At 36.0% G+C, this 24334-nt stretch overlaps 1 protein-coding gene across 6 annotated transcripts in view; it reads left to right on the top strand.

The window, feature by feature from the left end:
• Positions 1–24334, top strand: part of CWF19L2 (CWF19 like cell cycle control factor 2) — a 163445-nt gene that overhangs the window by 59951 nt on the left and 79160 nt on the right. For 5 of the 6 annotated variants that reach the window (XM_023736940.1, XM_023736941.1, XM_023736943.1 and 2 more), the window contains 2 exons: positions 7073–7169; positions 8877–8969. In XM_023736940.1, coding sequence (XP_023592708.1) covers positions 7073–7169; positions 8877–8969 — 190 coding nt within the window. The remainder of the gene's footprint in view (positions 1–7072; positions 7170–8876; positions 8970–24334) is intronic. The other variant, XM_004382469.2, reaches the window with a different exon arrangement.

Genomic DNA, 24334 nt, shown 5'->3' with positions numbered 1-24334 from the left:
TGCAGCCAGATTATGAGCACTTAATTCTGTTGGCTGTAAGGACTGGGGGGGCACCTCTTCTTCATGGGCCCCTATCGCAGGTTGCTGGGTGGTGTAGGTGGAGCCACCAGTCCTCAGGCCCCTGATGTGGGAAGGTGAAGACCTTGCTTAATGGGCAGAGCAGTGTCAAATGTCAAGAACCTGCCACTTCACAGGTGAAACAGTTGAAGTTAGGGTTGCGGTATATACCCTGTTGTACTGTAGTAATGAGGGCCTGCACTGTTGAAATGGGCCCACAGAAGTCTCTTCAGGGGAAAAGGCCCTCAAAGTCCGTGGATCCCTTATGCCTGTGCCTAGGCAAAGGAGCTGTGCCTACGCTGGGTTCCTGGCTTAGGAGAGTCAGCAGTTTATTTTTTCCTGTTTGTTAATTTATTTGCCCTTTGGATTGACAGTAATAGAGGTTTTTGGCAGTTTAATAAAAAATATTTTACTGTAAAACAGAGTGTATAAGCTAGATTTAAGTAGACTAAGGTGTGATTATGATTATGGATTATGAGGTGTTGGAGATGTATGTGGGGAAGCAGACTACAAGAGGGAAGGAAAAGCTGTAAATAAACAGCTAGATACCGTGATGCATCCCCAGATCTTATACTGCTTCTGACAGGTGCTAGTTTCTTACCCACAAGTGAGTGGAGTAGTAGGTGACCCTGTCATGGAGACTTGTACTTACTAAGTGACTGATAGAGCATTCATATCCATTGTTGGGGCCAAGGGAGATGTCCTGTGTCTCAGTACTCAGATGAACTTGTCTAGACTAGTTGATCCCATGTCACCTTTCTGAAGCACAGGCATTATAAGCTAAAAGGGTACCTTTTTGAAGGGCATGTGTGTCTGCCCATAGAGAATGCAGTGAGGCAGACAGTGGCCTGTATTGTTGCTACATTGAGCACAAGGGTTGGTTTAATGATAAGAAACTCACCTTATCATTGGGGGTGGGGGAAAAAAGTATAAGTGGGAGATACGGGTTAAATGAAGTACCTTCCCAAGCTCCCCTTTTTAATTTCTTTTAAGATGCAAATGCTTAAACATGTTTATATATAAATAGGAAACAGTATTAATTTTAGAGGAAGCTAACAATATAGGGAGATGATAGATGTGGTAATTGAGCAAGATCTCTGAGGTTAGTGTGGATAAAGGTAGGATCCTGAGTACTCATACAAATAGAAGGATAATCCTTGGGTGGAAATGTGAAAGAAGAGGAAAGTGGTAGGTGTAGACGGTGGATGGTAGGGGACAAAATTACAGGAATTCTTTCTTGATGGTTTAGGTCAGTGTTTTTCAACGTATGATCCTGAGATTATTGTTGGTCATCTTTGATCTATGCACGGAACACAATTAGTTTGATAGCTTCAGGAAAAAAAAAGTGATGTAACAATTTGGTTCACTCATAGCTCACAAAATTACAATGTCCTCTCATTTTTATAATTCTGTTATTGCTGTTAGCTTAAAAAGGTTATTTTTACCAAAATTTTTTGATAAATCTTTGAAACAAAATTACTATAAAATTGTTGGTTCATATATGCACATCAGATTTCCTTAAGTGATCCTTGGATACTAAAAGTTTGAGAAACAGACTATTTGTTTCTTTTACTCATTCAAATTTGAAAAAAGATTAAGCATCTGGGCTAGCGTGATAATGAATGAAGTAATAAGGGGGGTTATTTTTTGCATCAGAGGTGTCCTTTGAACTTAAGTTAGATGTCTTTGACTAATTAATTCTGCTATTCATTATATTCACTGATTGCCTGAGTTTCATAGGTCTGTTGGTATGAAAATGATTATGATATAGTATCTGCCTTCAGGGAACTCATCATATGGGAGAGATAGTCATATGGACATATGAACAAATATGACACATAAATGCCTTGATATACAATAGTTACTTACAGTAGTAACACACAGAAAGGAGTGATTAACTCTTCTGGGATAAGAGTAGGGAAAACAGAGTCCAGGAAATTTGTGTAGGGATACTTGAGTGAGATCTTGAAGGATGAACCCATTAGGCAGTAAGTGGGGAAGGGCAACCAACTTGGAGGGGAAAACATGGAGGCATAAGACAACATGGTGTGATTGAGCACTTACAAATTGTATTTTGGAATGTAGGATGCAGGAGCTCCCTGAGGGCAGGGTATGTCTCTGTAGTCTTTGTATATCTAAATGCTGGCAGAGTGCTTGACATACATTAACCCCTTGCGATCGAGTCGCTTCCGACTCATAACGGCCCTATAGGACAGATTAGAACTGCCCCATAGGGTTTCCAAGGAGCGGCTAGTGGATTCAAACTGCCGATCTTTGGGTTAGCAGCCAAGCTCTTAACCACTGCACCACCAGGGCTCCTTGAGGGAGGGAGATGAGCAGGCAGGTGTTGCAAGTAGTGCTTTGTACACCCTATAAGCAACTCCAGAAGTTATGCTTATGAGTTAGACAGTATGCTGTGAGAGGAAAGAACTATCTCAAGGATTTTAAATAGATCAGATTTACAGTTTGTAAAGATTACAGAGGTGCTGTGAAGGTTAGATTGGGAAATGGAATAGACTTGAGGCAAGTATACTGGTTAGGAGGCTATTGCTTTAGTATTGTTGAGAGACAAGATCTGAACCAAAGGAATGAATTTAGAGGCATGGATTTATTGACGTATTGACATTTGATATAGTAGCTTGTTAGTAGCATCCCTAAAAACTTTCTCCTAAAAAAAGATGGATTGATGGATGGCCAATTTCTTCAAATTTAAGCTTGCATGCAAGCTGGTTTACTTTCTGAGTGACTAAACTGAATAGGAAATCCTGTATAGAGTTGTCCTGTGTCTGGATTATAGTAAACATCTAATGGGATAACAAAAAGGTTTGGAGAAGTATTGAGAAAATCACTTTCTTACCCATTTTACCTTTCCTTGGATCTTTTCTTTTCTCAGCTGCCTGATGTTGAGATGAAAAATTGATGAACTAGACATAACTTCTTGGGGGAAAAGAACCTGATTTAGTATTTAATTACTTGGAAAATGAAGAAGGACAGAAAAGGCAGAAGAAAAAGCAGCCAGGAAGTTTCTGTTAGGAAACAGAGGAGTTTGAGAGGCAGACCCTAGTGTAAGCACTTTGTGGGGGGATAATTGCACTGATTCTTTTTAGAAAGGGTATGAACTATGGTTATTTAATTTATTTTACATTACACATACATGTAATGTACGTTATCTCCCTTAATGGACAGGAACAATACATTTTCATAGTAGAAATTTTGGAAAATTAATTGAATGGGAAAATGCAAATTGAGGAAAATTGTGTTAATTAGTAAGTCAAAGTTTTTATAGAAATACAATTGGGTTGCCTGAAATTCAGTTCAGTTACATTTACAATACAATAAAAATGTCATGTACCTCAGAATTTAATTTGTAAAAGAATTACTGAAAAATACTTTCCAAACAGAAAAGTGTAACTAATGATACAAGCAATAACTCAACCCACAGAGGCATATAAAAGTAATAACGTTCTCCTGCTTAGATGAATGCAGTGCCTCTGCGGTTCATTTTAATTGTTATTTAAAATGTAGACTGAAAGAACATGTGGGGGACAGAAATGTTACTTTCTATAGGTGCTTTTACTTCAGTTACTTTAGATTTCTTTGTCTAAGCACCAGAGTATTCAACAACGTGAGAAGAAATGGTTCTTGAAGGATTTCTGCAGGTTTTCATGATTTTTTTTTAAACTCAAGTGCTATCTGTTAAAAAAATTTTATTTCTTTGCCTAAAACAAATTCACCATTCAAAAGTGATTTCTATATATGGTTTGTTGGGTCACGTTTTGTTTTGGAGGGCTGTTTATATATTTTGCCTATCACTTTCTCAGAATATGTGTTGAAAATTTGATTAGGTTAATTTTAATAATGTATGATAAAATCTAGGAATTCAGGAAGACAAGTTAAATATTGTGTCTTTCATATTTGAGATTATGAATGAGGTTAACTATATTCTGCTTTTAAATTTTCCTTGTTATTCCCTTTTGAGGTTTTTTAAAAACTGCTTTATTTGGGTATAATTGACATATAACAAACTAAACATATATAAAGTATACAGTAATAAGTTTTGAAATGTGTATATACCCATGACATCAACTCAAAAGTTTCCTAGTTCCCTCTTATAATCCTCCTTCCTCCCTCTCCCCACCCAACCTCCTCCCTCAAGACAACCATGCGTTTTCTTTCATTTTAGATTAGTTTGCATTTTCTAGAGTTTTATATAAATGGGATCATATATTATGTACTCTCTGTTTTTGGTCTAGCTTCTTTCTCTCAGCATAATTATTTTGAGATTTTTCTATATGGTTGCATATGTCAAGAGTTCATTCCTTTTAATTGATGAGTAGTGTTCCATTGATGGATATACCACAGTTTATCTGTTCATTTGTTGATGGGCATTTGGGTTGTTTTTAGCTTTTGGCTGTTACAAACAAAACTTCTCTGAACATTCTATATGAGTGTTTGGGCATATGCCTTCTTTTCTCTTGGGTAAATAGCTAGGATAGGAATGGCTAGATGATATGGTAGGTATTTGGTTACATTTTAAAAAATTGCCGGACTGTTTCTCTAAGTGGTTATTCTGTTTTACATTCTCATTGGCAGTGCATGGGAGGTCCACTTCCTCCACATCTTTGCCAGAATTTGCAATGGTCAGTCTTTTTTTAATTTTCTTTCTTTCTTTTCTTTCTTTTAAATTGTACTTTAGATGAAGGTTTACAGAACAAACTAGCTTCTCATGAAATAGTACATATATTGTTTTATGATGTTGGTTAACAACTCCATGACATGTCAGTACTCTCCCTTCTCGACCTTGCGTTCCCTATTACCAGCTTTCCTGTCCCCTCCTGCCTTCTAGTCCTTGCCCCTGAGCTGGTGTGCCCCTTTAGTCTTGTTTTGTCCTATGGGTGTCTAGTCTGGCTAAAAGGTGAACCTCCAGAGTGACTTCATTACTGAGCTAAAAGGGTGTCTGGGGGCCATACTCTCAGGGTTTCTCCAGTCTCTGTCAGGCCAGTAAGTCTGGTCTTTTTTTGAGTTAGAATTTTGTTCTGCATTTTTCTCCATCTCTGCCTGGGACCCTCTTATTGTGCTCCCTGTCAGAGCAGTCAGTGGTGGTAGCTGGGCACCATCTAGTTGTACTGGACTCAGTCTGGTGGAGCTGTGATAGTGTGGTCTGTTAGTCCTTTGGACTAATCTTTCCCTTGTGTCTTTAGTTTTCTTCATTTTCCCTTTCTTCTGAAGGGTTGAGACCAATGGAGTATCTTAGATGGCCGCCAATGGTCAGTTTTTTTAATTTTAGCTATTCTAATGGGTGTGTACTGGTATTCCATTATGGTTTTTTTGTTGACTATCTTTTCATGTGCTCATTTGGCATTAGGATATCTTTGTAAAGTGCTTAGAACGTGAAGTGATGTTACCTCTTTCATTCCTTTATTGGTCATTTTTATATTCTCTTTTTTTCCTGATCAGTCAGGCTAGAGGTTTAGTAATTTTTATTAATTATCTGAAAGAACCAGCTTTTGGTTTTACTGAATTTCATTATTGTCATTTTGTTTTCTTTTTTATTTATTTTTGTTTTTGGTTGCACTCTGACTTTTATTATTTCTTGTATTCTGCTTACTTTGAGTTTAATTTGTTCTTTTTCTAGTTTATGGTTTCTTAAGGTATAAGCTGAGGTAATTGATTTATAATCTTTCTTCTTTTCTCATATAGGTATTTCGTGCTATTAATTTCCCCCTAAGTAATACTTTAGCAGCTTTCCACAAATTCTGATATGTCACGGTTATATTTTTATTTCACAATACTTTCTAATTTTTATGTCTTTCTTGATCCATGGGTTATTTACAAGTATGCTATTTAGTTTTAAAATCTGAGGATTTTCCTGTGATCTCTGTTATTGATTCCTGATATAATTTTATTGTGATCGAATAACATAGTTTTATGACTTAAATCCTTTTAAATTTCTTGAGACTTGTTTTATGACATGGAATATGATCTATCTTGGTAAATGTTTTACATGTACTTGAAAAGAATGTGTAGTCTACTGTTACTGGGTTCAGTGTTCTATGAATGTCACTTAAGTGATATTGATTGATACTGTTGTTCAAGTCTTCCATGTCCTTGCTGATTTTCTATTTAATTATTCTACTAAGTATTGAGAGAGGGGTTTTGAAATCTCCAGCTATAATTGTGATTTTTCTGTTTCTCTTTATACTTCTGTCAGTTTTTGCTTCATGTATTTTGTATTAGATATATAAATGTTTAGGATTCTTATGTTGTCTTGATGGGTTGACATTTTTTTCATGTGAAATGACCTTCTTTGTACCTAGTCAGGGCAGCCTTGAATCTCTTTTACGGCAATACGGTGGGGCAAATTTGTATGAACCAGGAATCTTACCTTGACTGGTAATTTCTCTTTCTTCTGTGAGGTTTTCGTAGTAGAGATTTGGTACAGGATCTCAGCCTTAAATTATGTTGTCTGACTTAATTATGGACTGACTTTGCAACAAGATAGTTGCTTTGATTCTCTGAATGCAGTTAAATGTGTCATTTCTTGATTGCAGTTTTCTAGATTATCGATAATTTATCACACTGAATGAGAAGAGTTTCCCCAGAGGTCTGGAATTATGGCCTGATTCTAGTTATGTTTTGTTTGTTTGTTTTTGTTGTTTCCTTTTTAGAATGAGTATAAAATCCGTTGCCGTCAAATTGATTCTGACTCATACTGTAGGAATATTAAATAACAAAAAAATGTTAACTTTTTAATTGATTTATTGCATGTTACTGGGGCTTTGATCAGGCAGCTTGTTACTTATCATAGGCCACAATGACATTGTGACAAAGAAACTTAGACTAGACTATTGATTTGTGGTGGAACCTTGAATTTAATTTTTATGTGTTAGAATTATGATTTCCTAGAGGTGCTGAATCCTTTGTTGAGGTTAATTAAAATAACATTTGAGTCTTGATGTTGTTACTTACACTGTACCTATATTTCATATGCTCTTAATCCACCCTCTTTAAACAGAAGTAGTCCAAAGGATGAGTCCATCCACATCCTGAGTGTTGATGAGAAGAACAAGTTGGGAGCAAAGATTATCAAGGCAGAGATGATGGGAAATATGGTAAGACTCTTGTATGTTGCTCTTTTGGAGAATAGTAATTAATATTTAACATCTTAAGAGTAATTTTGGAAGTTCCTCAGCAGTGCAATTATAGCAAACTTTGAATAACTGCTGCTTTTTGATTCCTTAAAGAAATTATTAAATATTTCTAGAAACAGTATTGTCTGTCCACACCTAAATAAATTACCTACTTTTTGTCGGATTTCTGAAATTAAGATCCTAGGGAACTACTTGATTTTTTGTTTCTTGTTTTACTTTACTATTTACTTTATTCTTGCACTTCTAACTTATTGAGCATATTTGAGGGAGGAGGTAAACATTCCACTGTCTTCTTTCCCTTTTCAGTCATGTATTATTAAGATCACTTGTTACTTTCTTCAATTCCTTTATTAAGGGACCTAGGAAAAGAGCTCCCTAAAAGGATGGTTACTTTATTGATACAAGTTTTAAACCCACATTATGTGCCTAAAATTGTGTTAGATGCCTTGTATAGGTTAGCTCATTTAATCCTATAACAGTGTTGTGATTTAAGGCTTGTTTTACCTCAGAATTGAACAGAAATAGACATGATTTGGTAAGAGCTGCTGTATTTACTCATTTATTTAATAAGTAAGTCAGTTTAAGCAAGTAAGTATATTGAGGGCCAGTCACATGCCTGGTATGGAGTTGGCTCAGCAATACATGTTAAAGTGCACGTGGCAGAATAGCAAAGGCAGATACATAGCTTTCTGTGTCTTGACAAAATAGATTCACTCATTGTCTTACGTATGTGGTCACCTCAAACCCAAATATAAGTGGTTTTTAAGTAGTCTTCTGTTTTGGTGGAGTATCAACACATTATTTTTTAGTAGAATAAAAGATGACCAAATAAGATATTTCTGTTTTTACTAGTTAATGTGTTTAATAAAAGGCATATCTTGTATACATTTCTCTCTTTGAATCTGGCTCTTGATAACACTGAGCTTCAATTCAACCCAGAAGCTGGTAAAAGAGAAACCTACAGCAACAGTAACAACAGCAAGAAAATAAAGTTTGAGTTTCGAAAGCACAGAGGAGTTAGCTAAAATAGTGAAAGAGAGGTCACCTGGGTAGGAGGTTAGCTTATGTTAAAATAACTTGTTCCTGTGTTCAGGGAACCACTGCAATGAAGAATATTTTTCTTTGCTTGTCGCATAAATCTGTTTACTTAATGTTTTATTTTGTGGTCTATTATTGTATCTGTCTTTTTTTTTTTTCTTTTTTTATAAATTCCTGTAGGCTTCCTGGAGCAAAAATAAAATATAGCCACAGTTTTTATTTGAATTACTTGTTGACAATAAAGAAATCAATATTTTAAGTCTTGTGATGGCTGTCTTGTTACAGATAATCCAAGTTTTAAGTATTGGAAGTGTATAATATGTAAGAAATTATAAACCTGCCATCCTTAAGATAATATATATTTCCTCCATCTCCCTATATCCCCAAAAATATGTCCTTGTAATTATTTACATTTCAAAATGTAAGCAAATGCCACAGTTATTTGAGAAATTTTTAACTGAGATAAATTGATTAAAAAGTAGTGTACTAGGCTGTGAGTTGACAGTGGAAGCTAGGTAATGGCTACATGGGTGTTCATAATTCTGTTTTGTAAAATTTGAAATATTCTATAATGAAGAATTAAAAAAATACATATACACATGCTTATTTTACTTGTTTTTATGTTTGAAGGAATTAGCTGAACAACTTAAAGCCCAGCTTGAAAAGGCAAATAAACTCGAAGAAACTGCAACACAGATACCATCAAAAAAATCTGGGGTGGAGGTAAGGAATAAAAGTTTGGAGGCATGTAATTACCTTGTATAATACTACAGTTTTTTAGTAATATTTAATGGTAATATTTTAATGTGAGATTGTCTGTGTCTGTCTGTGTATATGTTTGTTTGGAAAATTTATTTTCATTCATATTCTCTTACATTCCACCAGTGTGCCATGGTAGAAAAAGAGCCTAGGCCTGCCACCAAGAAGACCTGGTTTTGGTTTGGACTCTGCCCCTTACTGACTGACTGACTTTGTGCAAGTCAGTTAACCTCTCTGGTCTGTAAATTCTTCCCCTATAGAATGAAAGACTGGAATTAGATATCCATTTCATCTAAAATAAATGATTTTATTCCATGGTTTATCCATCCATCCATTAGTGAACAGAACAGACAAAAACACATACCTGAATGGAGCTTTCATTTGGGCGGGGAGAGAGAGACGATGAACCAAGTAAATAAGTAATACAGCAAATTGCTGTTGTTGTTAGGTGCCATGGAGTCAATTTTCAACTCATAGCGACCTCGTGCTGCAGAGTAGAACTGTCCCATAGGGTTTCTAGGATGTAATCTTTAGGAAGCAGATCACCAAATCTTTCTCCCACAGAGCTGGTAGGTGGGTTCGAACTACCAACCTCACAGCGACCCTGTAGGACAGAGTAGAACTTCCCCACAGGGTTTCCAAGGCTGTAAATCTTTACGTAAGCAGACTGCCACATCTTTCTCCCACAGAGTGGCTGGTGAGTTCAGACTGCTGACTTTGGTTAGCAGCCTAGAGCTTAAGCACTGCACCACCAGGGCTCCTGTACAGCATATTAAAATCCGTTCCTGTTGAGTCAATTCAGACTCATAGCAACCCTATATGACAGGGTAGAACCGCCCCGAAGGGTTTCTAAGGAGCAGCTGTTGGATTCGAACTGCTGGCCTTTTGGTTAGCAGCCTGAGCTCTTTACCACTTCACCAACAGGGCTAGGAGGTTATAAACCCTATGACAAAAGAATAGAGTAATGGGGATCTTAATTCCTCCTTGGTTGGTTGCTTTACATTTTAAATGTGGTACAGAGGCCAACCCTCATTGAGAAAGTGACATTGATGCAAGAACTTTAAAGGAGTGAAGGAGTAAATCTCTGTGTATCTGAAAGAAGAACACTCAAGGCATAGTGAACAGTGAATTTAAAGGCCCAAAGATGGTAGCATTTCTGATGTACAAGAGCAACAGTGAAGAGAGCAGTGTTGCTGGAGTGGAGTGAGAGAAAGAGAAGAAGAAGTGGGACATCTGGGTCAGAGAGACTGTGGGAGGCCAGACCATGTTAAGCTTTGAAGGTCATAGTAAGGAACTGGGCTTTTACTCTGAGCGAGATGAGAAGCTGTTAAACTGTTTTGAGCAGATACTATTTTGACAGGACCATCCTGGCTTATGTGTAGTAATTAGGCTTTTGCAGTAATACAGATGATGGTGGCTTTGATCAAGTTAAACCAATTCCGACTCATAGTGAGCCTATATAGTAGCCTTTATATAAATATTTTCTCTATATGTTTTGAAAGGAGAGCTGACAGGATTTTTAGGATGGTTTAGAGGTACAGTATGAGATAAAGAGAGGAGGCAAAGAGAACCCCTAGTTTTTCAGTCTGAACAGCTGAAAGAATAGAGTGACTATTCTTTGAGATATGAAAGTAAGAGGAAGAGCGGGTTTAAGGGTGAAGATTAGAAGTCTGTTTTTGAATATATTGAGTTTCAATGCCTTTTGGATGTGGAGCAAGTAGAGATATCAAGTAGGTAGTTGGCTATAGTTCGAAGTTGGGAAAAGTCTGGACTGGAGATATAAATTTGGGAGTTATTAGTATAAAGGTGATATATATACCAATGGAGTAAATGTAGATAGGAAGAAGTTGTTGAAGGCCTGAATCTGATGCATTAGTGTTTAGAGGTTAGATAAATTAACTCATTGACTTCTTACAACAACCTTTGAGGTAGTTCATGTCATTATGACAGTTTCATAGGTCATGAAACTGAGGTACAGAGAGTTGTACAACTAATAAGTGGCAGAGTAAGGATTTAAACTCACAAAAGTACTTTTGTTTACCTGACATCTTTTCCTTGACTCTGAATGACAAAGTTAGCAACAGTTTTGAAGAGTGATTAGTATATAATAAAGGACTGTTCTTAAAGATAATTTAATGTCAGTATGAGAAGAGCTCGGAGTGTATGAAATGAAGTTCCATAGAATTTTCTTCAGGCTACTGTTATTAATGACTTAGATAATAGTGTAGAGAGTATGTTTGTGAAAGTAGCTGCTTTCACTAAGTTGTAGCTAATGTTTTACAAAAGTGAATAATTCAGGATTTCTTACAAAGATTAAGGAATTGAGAAACTATAACATCTCATTAGATTTCATTTCTTACAACCAAGTGCTTCATTCACCCAAAGTTAATGTGTATTTTGAAGTAGCCTATACAGTTGCTTATACAGACAAGCAAAAGGATCCACAAAGAAAAACCTTGAAGTCATGTGCTCTGGAAATGTCAGTTGAGCTAGTTTGTGGCTTAGAACAGAAGGAAAAATTGAAGCAGATACCCTGTTAAACGATATTTCTTCTAATGTTTTAAAAATGCCACGGAGTAATTGACAGGCTTTGTCTCTTCTTTTGAGCACACAATTCTCTAATATTACTGATGTCTTTTTTTATTTTTATTTTTATTGTACTTTAGATGAAGGTTTACAGAACACATAGTTTCTCATTAAACCGTCAGTACACATATTATTTTATGACATTGGTTAACAACCCCACGACATGTTAACACTCTCCTTTCTTGACCTTGGAGGGCCTTTTTTTTTTTTGTTTCTTTGTTTTTTTGGTGAAAATATACATAGCCAAAGATACACTATTTCAAGAATTTCTACATGTACAATTCAGTGATATCGATTACGTTCTTCCAGTTGTGCTGCTATTCTCACTATCCTTTTCCAAATTATTTCATCACATTATCTTCAACTCACTGCCCCCTAGGCTTCCTATCAAACCTTTTGAGTTGCTGTTGTCAATTTGATCTCACATAGATAATTCTTTTTTTTTTTTTTTTTTTTTGGTACTTTAGATGTAGGTTTACAGAACAAATAGTGTCTCTTTAAACAGTTAGTACACATATTGTTTTATGACAATGGTTAACAACCTAACAACATGTCAGCACTGTCATTCTCAACCTTGAGTTCTCTTTCACCAGGTTTCCTGTCCCCTCCTGCCTTCTAGTCCTTGTCCCTGGACTTCTGTGCCTCATTAGTCCCATTTTGTTTCATGGGGCTGTCCAGTCCCTGGCTGAATGGTAAACCTTGGGAGTGACTTCACCACTGAGCTAAAAGGGTATCTGGGGGCCATACTCTCGGGGTTTCTCCAGTCTGTCAGGCCAGTAAATCTGGTCTTTTTTTATGAGTTAGAATTTTGTTCTACATCCTTCTCCAGCTCTTCCCAGGACCCTCTGTTGTGATCCTGTCAGAGCATACAGTGGTGGTAGCCAGGCACCATCTAGCTGTACTGTCTGGTGGAGGCCTTGGTAGTTGTGGTCCATTAGGCTGATGTCCTTATAAGAACTGGCTTATCTTAGCTTTCAAACAATTGGGGTAAGCAGTGCAATCAAAGTAGAATTTGCTTGTGAGATTCTTTTGGAACTGTATAACCCTTTGAAACTTCAGTTAGAAAGCTTTTTATTCCAAGGATTCTTTGACCAGAAAGAAAAATTTTGGTCCTTGGTATAGAGATGGAACACTTTGACATCTGATTCCATTTTTACCAGGCATACATAGAAAACAAACCTCTGTCAACATTTCTGAAAGAATTCTCTTCTGCCGTTGAAGTCATTTATTACATCAGAGTCAGGTCCTTGACTTATCTTGTCCTTCAAAGTTTTTTTGTCAGGAAATGGAGTAGAATAAAAAGCTGTTTACTACTACATAGAAATATGCTGACTTACTAGAGGAAAATCCTGAAACACTTCTGGTAGAAATTTTGCTCTTTTAGAGAAAAGAAAACCTTATTTATAGAACATTCGGACAGGGAGTAGTTCTTTCATTGCTTTGACTTATTTGTTGAAAATTTTAGGTCATATGCACAAGGTAAATCTCTTGATTCAAAGACCTATGAATATTATTTTGGCTTTCGTGAAAAACCATCAGCACTTGTAATTATTGGTTTACTTATGACTATGTAATATTTAGGGCAAGGACTGTTTCTTTCATTTCTATATCTAGTGCCCAGAGTAATACTTGGCACATTATAGAATACCAAGAAATACTTGAAACAAAATGTTTGTCGTATGAATGTCTTTGATTTATTTGCTTCCCTATAGTTTTTTTTAATTGTAAATCTTAAAAATGATCTGTGAACTTTGAAATCAACTAGTCCGCCTTCCCATGAGTGTAGCTGCCTTATTTAAACAGTAATCCAGTACATAGCATCTCCATCTAACTTGCGTTTGAACACTGAATGATGAGGTTCATTGAGTTTTGGAGGATTGCCAGTTCCATTTCAGGACAAATCTAATTCTTAATTAAATCCTAATCTGCCCTTTGTTATTTCTACCTGTTGATAGTATTTTGTTAACACGTTTGGCTGCTAACCCTAAAAGTTGGCAGTTCACATCCACCCAGAGGTACCTCGGAAAAAAGGCCTGGCAATCTACTTCTGAAAAATCAGCCATGAAAACCCTGTGGAGCCCGATTCTACTCTGATACACATGGGTTCGCCATGTGTCGGGGTCTACTTGCGGACAACTGGTTAGTAATACTTCAGTGAAATCACATCATGGGCACATTGTATCTAACAGAATTCAGCTCTACACTCTTTTTAATCATGTAGGAAATTCAGCTCACCATTTGCAGTAATTTTCAGTCATTGCATATTGATGCAGTGGCTTTAAAGTTAAGTTTGCACTGCTGACAAGAGGAATGCATTATTATGGTCCCCAGGTGGCTGTGTGAAGTGGGTTTCATAGATACTCTCTGTGTCAGGGGCCCCTGAGAAACATTAACTAATAAATAATTAAACAGATTAAGTTATATGTTACATTTTGTACATAAAGTCAGTTACTTGACTGGTGATTTAAAGTATTTCCAATAGTAATTTTGACCATATTTGATTATTGTCTTAACATTGTGTTTTGATCTGATTCTTGGGTACATTGTAAGTTCACTATACTGCCATTGGCTCTGATTCTCAGAGTATGTATATCTGTAGACTTTTTTTTCTATGTTTAAGCACCCAATATCAGCAACTCATCCCATAATCCTAGGTATTATAATGGTGATTTGCCTCTAATTTTTAAAAAAGCAGTGAGGCTTGACATTTATTCAACAAATACTTTTTAGTTCTTTCTGTGTACGAGGCACTTGCATTCTCACTTTTCTAAATCAGATATTTTAAGTCTAAAATGAGCATTATTATAACTTTGTATTTATTTCACTTTTTACCAAGTCACATTACCATAGATATACCTTACTTGGTAATAGAGCCTATCCTGATACAAGGTAGGTATGCAAAAATGTTATTTCCTTTCAGTCATTTAGCTAGTTTCTTCCCCAGCCAAACAAAATAGGTCAGTGATGTACCTATTTTGTAAACAGTTCAACCTGTTTTTTTTTTTTGTTGTTGTTGTTAACTCTCTTTAAGTATTCCTCATTGCAGTGCTCCACAATTAGAAAGAATATCTTAAGCTTACTGGAGGTCTTATTTCCTTAAATAGAACTTTTCCTAAAGAAGCATATATTTTAAGCTAAATTAATTAAAGCAAAAGCAATTTAATAATGATATACAAGTGCAAACCAACCTTATAATAATATAAGGAATCTTATATGTGTTCTCTTTTCTCACACCTGACATCAAATTCATCACCAAATACTGTTAATTTTACTGGCTACATATTTCTTTATTGAGTAGTTTTAAAAATTTATGAAGAATATTTTCTCAAGTGTAATAATTTAGAAAAATTTGTAGAGTATTTTGGATAGGTGTGATTATATATTAATGGCTATAATTCAGGGCCAAGAATTATTTTATGAACTGCCTCAAATTTTGAATCAGGGATCTCCAATAGATACTGAAGCCTTAACTAGTTGCTTTCCTTAGAGAAGAGAGAATGACCTAGCATCAGCTTCTCTCCTCCACCAATTTGCCTCTATTCCCCCAAGTGCTCATTAGTTTTTTCTTGGTAAGTCTGCTTTCAGCAACTTATTCCTGTTTCTTTTTATTAATTAATTTAAAGGAAAAACAAAAAGTTACTCCTTAGAGAAATAAAAACCAAATCAAACTCACTGTCATTGAGTCACTCTGACTCATAGCAACCCTATAGGACAGAGTAGAACTCCCCCACTAGGGTTTCCAAGGTGGTAAATCCTTATGGAAGCAGACTGGCACATCTTTCTCCCATGGAGTGGCTGATGCCTTTGAACTGCCAACCTTTTAGCAGCCAAGCACTTTAACCACTGTGCCAACAGGGCTCCTTATGTGAGAAATAGTGAATTTTTATAGCGGTGAGTAGCATTTGATACTTAATACGTTCTCTTGAAGGATTTAATGCTTGTGTGTTCTTTTTCCAAATGTGTTTTTCGGGAGGTGTGGGGTAATGTTATGTGTTGTATATTTGCAAGTTTAAGAGGAAAACATTTTAAGTGAAACAAATCAACACCAAAGTAAATTTTATCCTCGTATATGTTTAAAACTGACTTTAATCGTATTTTAGAATGCATAACAAATTGTTCAGAGTAGCTGTAAGAAGTCAAATTTAATGTGATTTAGCAAAATTAAAAATGCAGTTTTCAACTTCAAAATGCATAATAAGTATGCAGATACCAAAACAGGTTCTGACTGGAACAATTGTAGTTGACAGTTACTAATAAAGATTTATGTGGGAGAGAAAATAAAATTAGATGTTGAAACTCAACAACAAAAAAAAAGAAGAAGAAAGAAAAACACTTTCATGTTATAGTGAATCATAAAGAAAATTTATGGTATTCATTTTGTTCCTGTCTACCTAGAAATACCCAGTAAATATCTATGTATGATTCTTTGAATTGAGTATAAAAATTAAGTATGAGAAATATGGTTTGGTTTAGAAATTTGTGCCATCTGAGCATTATAGCATATATTTTGTAAGGAATTATTACTTTAAGAAAACCACTTAGCTTTTTTACCCCTTTTAATTTTATTGTGGCAAAAATATATATACCAAAAAAATTGCCATTTTAGCCATTTTTAAGTGTACAATTCAGTGACATAAATTATATTCACCATATTGTGCAACAATCACCACTGTGCGTTTTTACAAGTTTTTCATTACCCTAAAAAGAAATTCAAACCAAAACCAAACCCGTTGCTGTTGAGTCAGTTCCGACTCACAGCGACCCTACTGGACAGAGTAGAACTCTGCCCTATAGGGTTTCCAAGGAGCAGCTCGTAGATTCACACTGCCAACCTTTTGGTTAGCAGCTGAGCTCTTAACCACTGGGCTACCAGAGATCTAAAAAGATACTGAGTACCCCTTAAACAATAACTCCCTCTCCTCTCTTCCCCCAGCCACTGGTAACCATTAATAAACTTTTGTGTTTATGCCTGTGTTAGTCATCTACTGCTGCTCTAACAGAGATACCACGAGTGGATGGCTTTAACAAAGAGAAGTTTATTTCTTCACAGTCCAGTAGGCTACAAGTCCAAATTCAGGATGTTAGCTCCAGGGGACGCTTTCTGTGTCGGCTCTGCAGGAAGGTCCATGTCATCAATCTTCCCTTGGTCTGGGAGCTTCTCTTCTCAGGAACCTCAGGTCCAAAGGACGCGCTCTGCTCCCAGCACTGCTTTCTTGGTGGTATGAGGTTCCCATGTGTCTCTGCTCGCTTCTCTCTTTTATATCTCAGAAGAGATTGGATTAAGACACTATCTAATCTTGTAGACGTCATCAGTATAACCTCATCATAGTGATAGAGTTTATAACACATAAGCAGATCACATGTAACCTCATCATAGTGATAGAGTTTACAACACAAGGAAATCACATCAGATTACACAATCGTATACAGTACTGGGAATTATGACCTAGTCAAGTTGACAGATATTTTTGGGGGACACAATTTAATCCATGACAATGCCTTTACCTATTCTAGATATTTCATATAAGTGGAATCATACACAATTTTTCCTTTTATGTCTGACTAATTTCACTCAGCATAATGTTTTCACAGTTTATGAATTTTGTAGCGTGAATCAGGACTTCATTTCTCATAATGGCTGAATAATATTCCATTGTATGGATGTACCACATTTTATTCATTCATCTGTTAATGGACACTTGGGTTGTTTCTACCTTTTGGCTATTGTAAATAATGCTGCAATGAACATTAGTGTGCAAGTATCTATTTGAACCCCTCCTTCCAAGTCTTTTAGGTATATACCCAGAAGTGCAATTGCTGAGTCATATGGTAATTTTATTTAACTTTTTGGGTAACCACCTAACTGTTTTCCACAGCGGCTGCACCATTTTACATTTCCATCAGCATTGCATGAGGGCTTCAATTTTTCCACATCCTCGCCAAAACTTATTTTCTGTTTTTCTGAAAATAGCCACCCTAGTCGGGGTGAAGTGAAATCTCGTTGTGGTTTTGACTTGCGTTTCTTAATGACTGATGAGGCTGAACGTCTTTTCATGTGCTTATTGGCCACTTGTATGTCTTCTTTGGAAAAGTGTCTGTTCAAGTCTTTTTCTCATTTTTTAATTGAGTTATTTGTCTTTTTATTGTTGAGTTGTAGGTGTTCTTTATAAATTCTGTATATTAAACTCTTTTGATATACGATTACCAAAATATTGTCTCCCATTCAGTAGTTTGTCTTTTCACTTACTTGATAAAGTCCTTTGATACGTAAAAACTTTTAGTTTTGATTAAGTCCAGTTTATCTATTTTTCTTTTGTTGCTCATTGTTTTTGGTGTCTTATCTAAGATCTATTTTCAAGACTTGGCACCCTTATTGAAAATCAATTGACCACAAATATATAGGTTTATTTCTGAAGTCTCAGTTCTATTCCATTGGTCTATATGTCCATCCTTATACCATACCACAGTGTTTTGATTATTGTAGCTTTATATTGTTTTAAAATTGAGAAGTTGAATCCTCCTTCTTTGTTCTTTTTTAGGATTGTTTTGGCTATTCAGGACCTCTTGCAATGGCATATGAATTTGAGAATCGAATTTTTCTTTTTGCAAAAAAGGCTGTTGGAATTTTGGTGGGGATTGTATTGAATCTGTAGATTGCTTTGAAGAGTAGTGACATCTTACCAATATTAAGTCTTCCAATCCATGAACATGGGATGTCTTTCCATTTATTTAGATCTTTCAGCAGTGCTTTATAGTTTTCCGTGTACACATCTTTCACCTCCCTGGTTAAATTTATTCCTACCTATCTACTTACTCATTGCCGTCAAGTCGATTCCAACTCATAGCGACCCTATAGGACAGAATAGAATTGCCCCATAGAGTTTCCAGGGAGCATCTGGCAGATTCAAACTGCTGACCTTTTGGTTATCAGCCATAGCTCTTAATCACTACGCCACCAGGGTTTCCAAATTTATTCCTAGGTATTCTTTTAGTTGCTATTACAAATGGAATTATTTCCTTAATTTCCTTTTTAGATTGTTCATTGCTGGTGTATAAAACCAAAACCAGTTGCTGTCAACAGCTGACTCGTGGAGTAATTAGAGTAATACTGTACTATATAGGATTTTTAGTGGCTGAATTTTTGGAAGTAAATCACCAGACCTTCTTCCAAGGTGCCTCTGAGTTGACTTGAAACTCCAACCTTTGGTTAGCTGCTGAACATGTTAACCGTTTGCCACCACCTAGGGACTTTGGTGTATAGATAGAAACCCAACTGAATTTTGTATATTGATCTCGTGCCCCACAACTTTGCTGAATTCATGTATTAGCTCTACTAGCTTTCATGTAGATTCTTTGGGTTTATATACGTTTGTATTTATATATATGGTCATGTCATCTGAGAATAGAGATTGTTTTTACTTCTTCCTTTTGGATTTGGATGCCCTTATTTCTTTGTCTTGCCTAATTACTCTGGTTAGAACTTCCAGTACAATGTTGAATAGCAGTGTTAAAAGTGGGCATCTTTGTCTTGTTTCTGGTCTTGGAACAAAGCTTTCAGTCTTTCACTGTTGAGTATGATGTTAGTTGTGGGTAAGAAAACCACTTAGCTTTGAACTCCTTTAGTAATATCTCATTTTTACTTAGGTTCAAAACTATTTAATTGAATTTCAAGGTATAGTTCTATTCTTTGAGATAAATGATATTAGTTGAAGCGTACAATACTACTACTCTTGCTACTATTATTGCTAGTGCCAGGTAATATTTTTGAGAGCCTACTCTATTCCAGGGCTTGTTTTAAGCACTTTGTATATAAGACTTCACTTAATTTGTATTAAAATTCTGTGAAGGAGGTATTTTCATTATCCCTATTTTTTCAACAAATAAAGTACAGAATGAGGTGAGTTTCAATTAAGTTTTAATTTAATGACAAGAAATAAGGTTAGGGGTCTGTGTGTAATTTAGAATTACTTATAAATAAAAAGCATTTAAAATAATTATTTTTTGTTAGATTGATAAGCTGATGTTTGAAAAAATAAAAAGTAAGAAAATCTTGCCTAGATACTGAAACTAATTTCATATTTGACAGTTATGCAGGTTATAAGCAAGTAAGTTGCTTAGAAATGCTCATGCAATTTAATAGAAAATTTTCCATTAAGATGATTTGGTAGCTTGAAAAAATAACTAAAAGTATATTTTCCCTTAATTTTCAATCACAGATGACTTCTAATTATGTGTTCATTGTAGAAATATGAAAAATGCAAAATAAATAAATAAAAATCACCCTAAAGTCCTACTACCCAGCAATAATTCTGATAAACATTTTAAAGTATTTCTTTCCAGATTTCTCTCTTTATTTCTTTTTTTTACTCTTTTCTTTTCTTATGACATAGTAAATAATTTTGAACAATTGACATAAAGCAAAAAAGAAAAAATCATCCACATTCTTTTTATTTTTTGATGTTTTCCATAAGTCGTTGTCTATATATATATGTAAACATATGTATAATTGTAATATTAGTTTCAATTGCTTTATTCCAGTTATATCAGCAACATTTTCCCATGTTGTACAGTATTTATCATTAAATAAACTTGTAATCAATCAGCATATTCAGTGTCCCAATGCAATTTATAAAATTTATTTAAGAAATTCAGAATGATGCATTTTTTCCTGCAAGTTTGCCTTCAGTATATTCTTACCCATCTTTCTCTTGGCAGTTACTCAAAACTTTCTCCATTCTCTTCAGATAGCTACTTTATTTTTAGCAATGACTGCTTCCCACCTCATTGAAAAAATAGACATTATAAGTTTGAATGTTTATGATGTTATCTAGTCACCCTGAAAATTTATCTTTCTGCATCTCTCATCTGGCCATGGAAAAGGTGTTCCCATATCTTTTAAAGCCAAACTCTTTACCTGTGCTCTTAATCTCATTCCTTTTCTGTCTTCTGGAACCAGTGCCCACCAGTTATTACTGCTCTTTTCTAAAAATCTTCAATTTGTTTCTCTCTGGTAGCTCCTTCCCCATGTCTTGTAAATACGCTTAAGTCTTATGTCCTTAAACACACACACACAAATCCCTTTCAAAAAAGCCAACAACTTTCTGTTCTCTTAGCAACTTTACCATCTTCCTCTGGCAAACAGATAGGAAAGGGTGGTCCAGGCAAAGGAAGCAACATGGGTAAAAGTGCAAAGGAGAGAGAGAGATGGTATATTTTGAAGATCTAAAAGTTGTTCTGAATGGGTGCAGAGTGAGGTATGAATGAGGGCTTAGGAAGAAGAGGTTGGATAGATAGGCAAGGATCAAATCTATGTTCTCATTCTGATTATTTTTGCCAGTTTCATGGCTTCAGTTAACATCTCTGTGTGCAAGTGTGTAGCTCTATCTCTGACCTGTTTGCTGAGCTTTAAAGTAGTATTTCCGGTTGTTGGCTGTACTTTTATGGGTGCATTGTAACTTCAGAATATCTAAAATCATTCCCTCATATCCATCCATCCATCTCTCCCATCCCACCCATCATCCATCCATCCATCCCTCCCATCCCTCCAATCCCTCCCATCCATCCATCCCATCCCATCTGTCCATCCATCCATCCATCCCGTCCATCCATCCCATCTGACTATCATCTAAAACTTTCCTTCTCTCAATTGCATTGCCATCCTTCTGTTTTTCTGACTTAAAAATCAAGGACAAATTCTTAGAACTTCTTGCAGTACATTTAAGTGGTCAACAAGTAGTGTTGTTTTTACGTTTACCCTTGTCCTGTATGTATCTCATCCTTTCTGTAATCACCTCCCTCGTTTAATCCCTCATCATCTCTTCATGTATTACAGTAACATCCAGTGTGATCTTCCTGCCATTATTATTTCGCTCATCAAAATGGCCTTTACATTGCCACCAGAATTATCTAATTTAAATTGTGGTGTAGTTATAGTTAGAAGAACCCTCTATTTAAGAGTCAGAACCTCAGGTCACATCTCGCCTCCTTAACTCCTTTAGCTGAGTTACTTCTCTTGAAGCAAGAGCCATCAAAATATTATTGAGATCTTTAAAATGCAATTTAAATTAAAAAATTTTCTACAACACAAAAATGATCTGTATCTGTCTTTTTTCTTTGCTTAGAATCTTTTAGCACTAGCAGATCTTTGTGCTTTTGCTCAGATTGTTTCCTTGGCTTCTAAGGCCTTTACTTTTCCATCTTTGTTTCTGAACACCCAGTTTAGTTGTCACCAAGAAAGGATCAGCTTCTCCCTCCTCTGTGATTTTTGATTTATACCTTAGTTGTTTTACTTAGTAGTCTGAATAATACAACAGATAAGTGGTAACTTTGAGGAAGGGTAAGACAGTACACAGTACTTGGGAAGCCAGCACAGCTTGTACAAGGCAAGGTCATGGAATTTCCATAGACACGTCCAAACTCCCTGAGGGACCGAATTGCTGGGCTGCGGGCTGTGGGGACCATGGTCTCGGGGAACATCTAGCTCACTTGGCATAATACAGTTTATAAAGAAAATTTTCTACATTCTACTTTGGTGAGTAGCGTCTAGGATCTTAAAAGCCTGTGAGTGGCCATCTAAGATACTCCACTGATCTCACCTCTTCAGGAGCAAGGGATAATGATGAAAACTACAGATATAAGGGAAAGATTAGTCCAAAGGACTAATAGACCACAAGTACCATGGCCTCCACCAGGCTAAGTCCAGTACAACTAGATGGTGCCCGGCTACCACCACTGACTGCTTTGACAGGGATCACAACAGAGGGTACTGGACAGAGCTGGAGAAAAATGTAGAACAAAATTCTAACTCATAAAAAAAGACTAGACTTACTGGCCTTACAGAGACTGGAGGAATCCAAAGAGTATGGTCCCTGGACACCCTTTTAGCTCAGTAATGAAGTCACTCCTGAGGTTCACCCATCAACCAAAGATTAGACAGACCCATAAAATAAAACTAGACTAAAGGAGCACGCCAGCCCAGGGCAAGGACTAGAAGACAGGATGGGACAGGAAAGCTGGTAATAGGGTACCTAGGGTCGAATAGGTAGAGTGTTGACATATTGTGGGGTTGTTACCCAGTGTCATAAAACAGTATGTGTAGTAACTGTTTAATGAGAAGCTAGTTTATTCTGTAAACCTTTATCTAAAGTACAATAAAAAAAAAGTCTGAATAATAGATTTATATAAACCCCCATTTCCCTTTTTCTGTCTTCCCTTTCCCTGCCATTTTATTTAAGAATTTTTAACAGCTGTGACCATCTTGATCATCTTTTTAGGCACATTCATGCTATTGGATTACATAATGACAAAAATAATTTTGAGTGTTTTGAGTCCATTGGTGAAACAGAGTGAAATGAAATAGGATATAAAAGAGAAATAAAAAGTTTCCAGTGTTTTTGATTTACTGTTTATGCCAGTTATGGACTTATTTTTACAGATTGCCCACAGTTTCATCCCAAAGCCACATAACCTCATAAAATTTTTTAAACCTTGTACCTTGGCTTTGTTGTTGAGTCCTTAGTAAGGTACTTAAGCATTCTCAGTCAAAAAGTGGGGCATTTTCATCTAGGTGAAAGAAACTTTTGATGGTTGGAGAACAGATCACAACTTGAAGGAGTGCTGTCAACTTTTTTTTTTAAAAAAAACTGATGGTGTTTACTCACTTGCTTAGTAACAGTTTAGTATTCATTTTAGTAGAAGCAGTGTAGTAAGGAGTAAATGGTTAATGCATTCAGCTGCTAACCAGAAGTTGGAGGTTCAGGTCCACCCAGAGGTGTCTTGGAAGAAAGACCTGGTCATCTACTTCAAAAAAATCAGCCATTGAAAACCCTATGGAGCACAGTTCTAGTTTGACACACATGGGGTTGCCAAGAGTCGGAACTCACTCAGTGGCAACTGGTATAGTAATAGACATAGAATGTAATGGAATAGTGTAGGAATGGAAATAGTATGGAGTTTTAAAGTCAGAGATCTAGAATTGGATTTGGAACTCTTATTTATTGTATGTAATCCTTAGTATCCTCATTAGTAAAATGTGACTTAATAATACCTATGTATTATTCAAATACCTATGTATTATTCAAAGAGTTGTTAAATGGTATATATATATATATTTTGCATTTTTTTATGGTACTTTAGATGAAGGTTTACAGAACAAACTAGTTTCTCATTAAATAATTAGTACACATATTATTTTATGACATTGATTACCAACCACAGGACATGTCAACACTCTACCTTTTCGACCCTGGGTTCCCTATTGCCAGCTTTCCTGTACCCTCCTGCCTCCTAGTCCTTGCCCCTGGGCTGGTGTGCCCATTTAGTCTAGTTTTGTTTTATGGGTCTGTCTAATCTGTCTGAAGGGTGAACCCTGGGAGTGACTTCATTACTGAGCTAAAAGAGTGCTTGGGGGCCATACTCTCAGGGTTTCTCCAGTCTCTGTAAGGCCAATAAGTCTGGTCTATTTTTGTGAGTTAGAATTTTGTTCTGTATTTTTCTCTGTCAGAGCAGTCAGAGGTAGCAGCTGGGCACCATCTAGTTGTGCTGGAGTTAGTCTGGTGGAAGCTGTGGTAGTTGTGGCCCATTATAAATGAGATATATTTTAGAGCTTTATAAAATTATATCAATATTAGTTCCTGTCTGGAAAAATTATCTTGGTTTCTTTTTTTTTTTTTTTTAATATTTTATTGTACTTCAGGTGAAGGCTTACAGAACAGATAGTTTCTCATGTAACAGTAACACACATG

The sequence above is a fragment of the Trichechus manatus genome, unplaced genomic scaffold, assembly GCF_000243295.1.
Source record: "Trichechus manatus latirostris isolate Lorelei unplaced genomic scaffold, TriManLat1.0 scaffold00094, whole genome shotgun sequence".
NCBI classification, from domain to species: Eukaryota; Metazoa; Chordata; class Mammalia; order Sirenia; family Trichechidae; genus Trichechus; species Trichechus manatus.
Note: the sequence above shows the minus strand (reverse complement) of the source record. Positions and strands in the feature narration are given on the sequence as shown.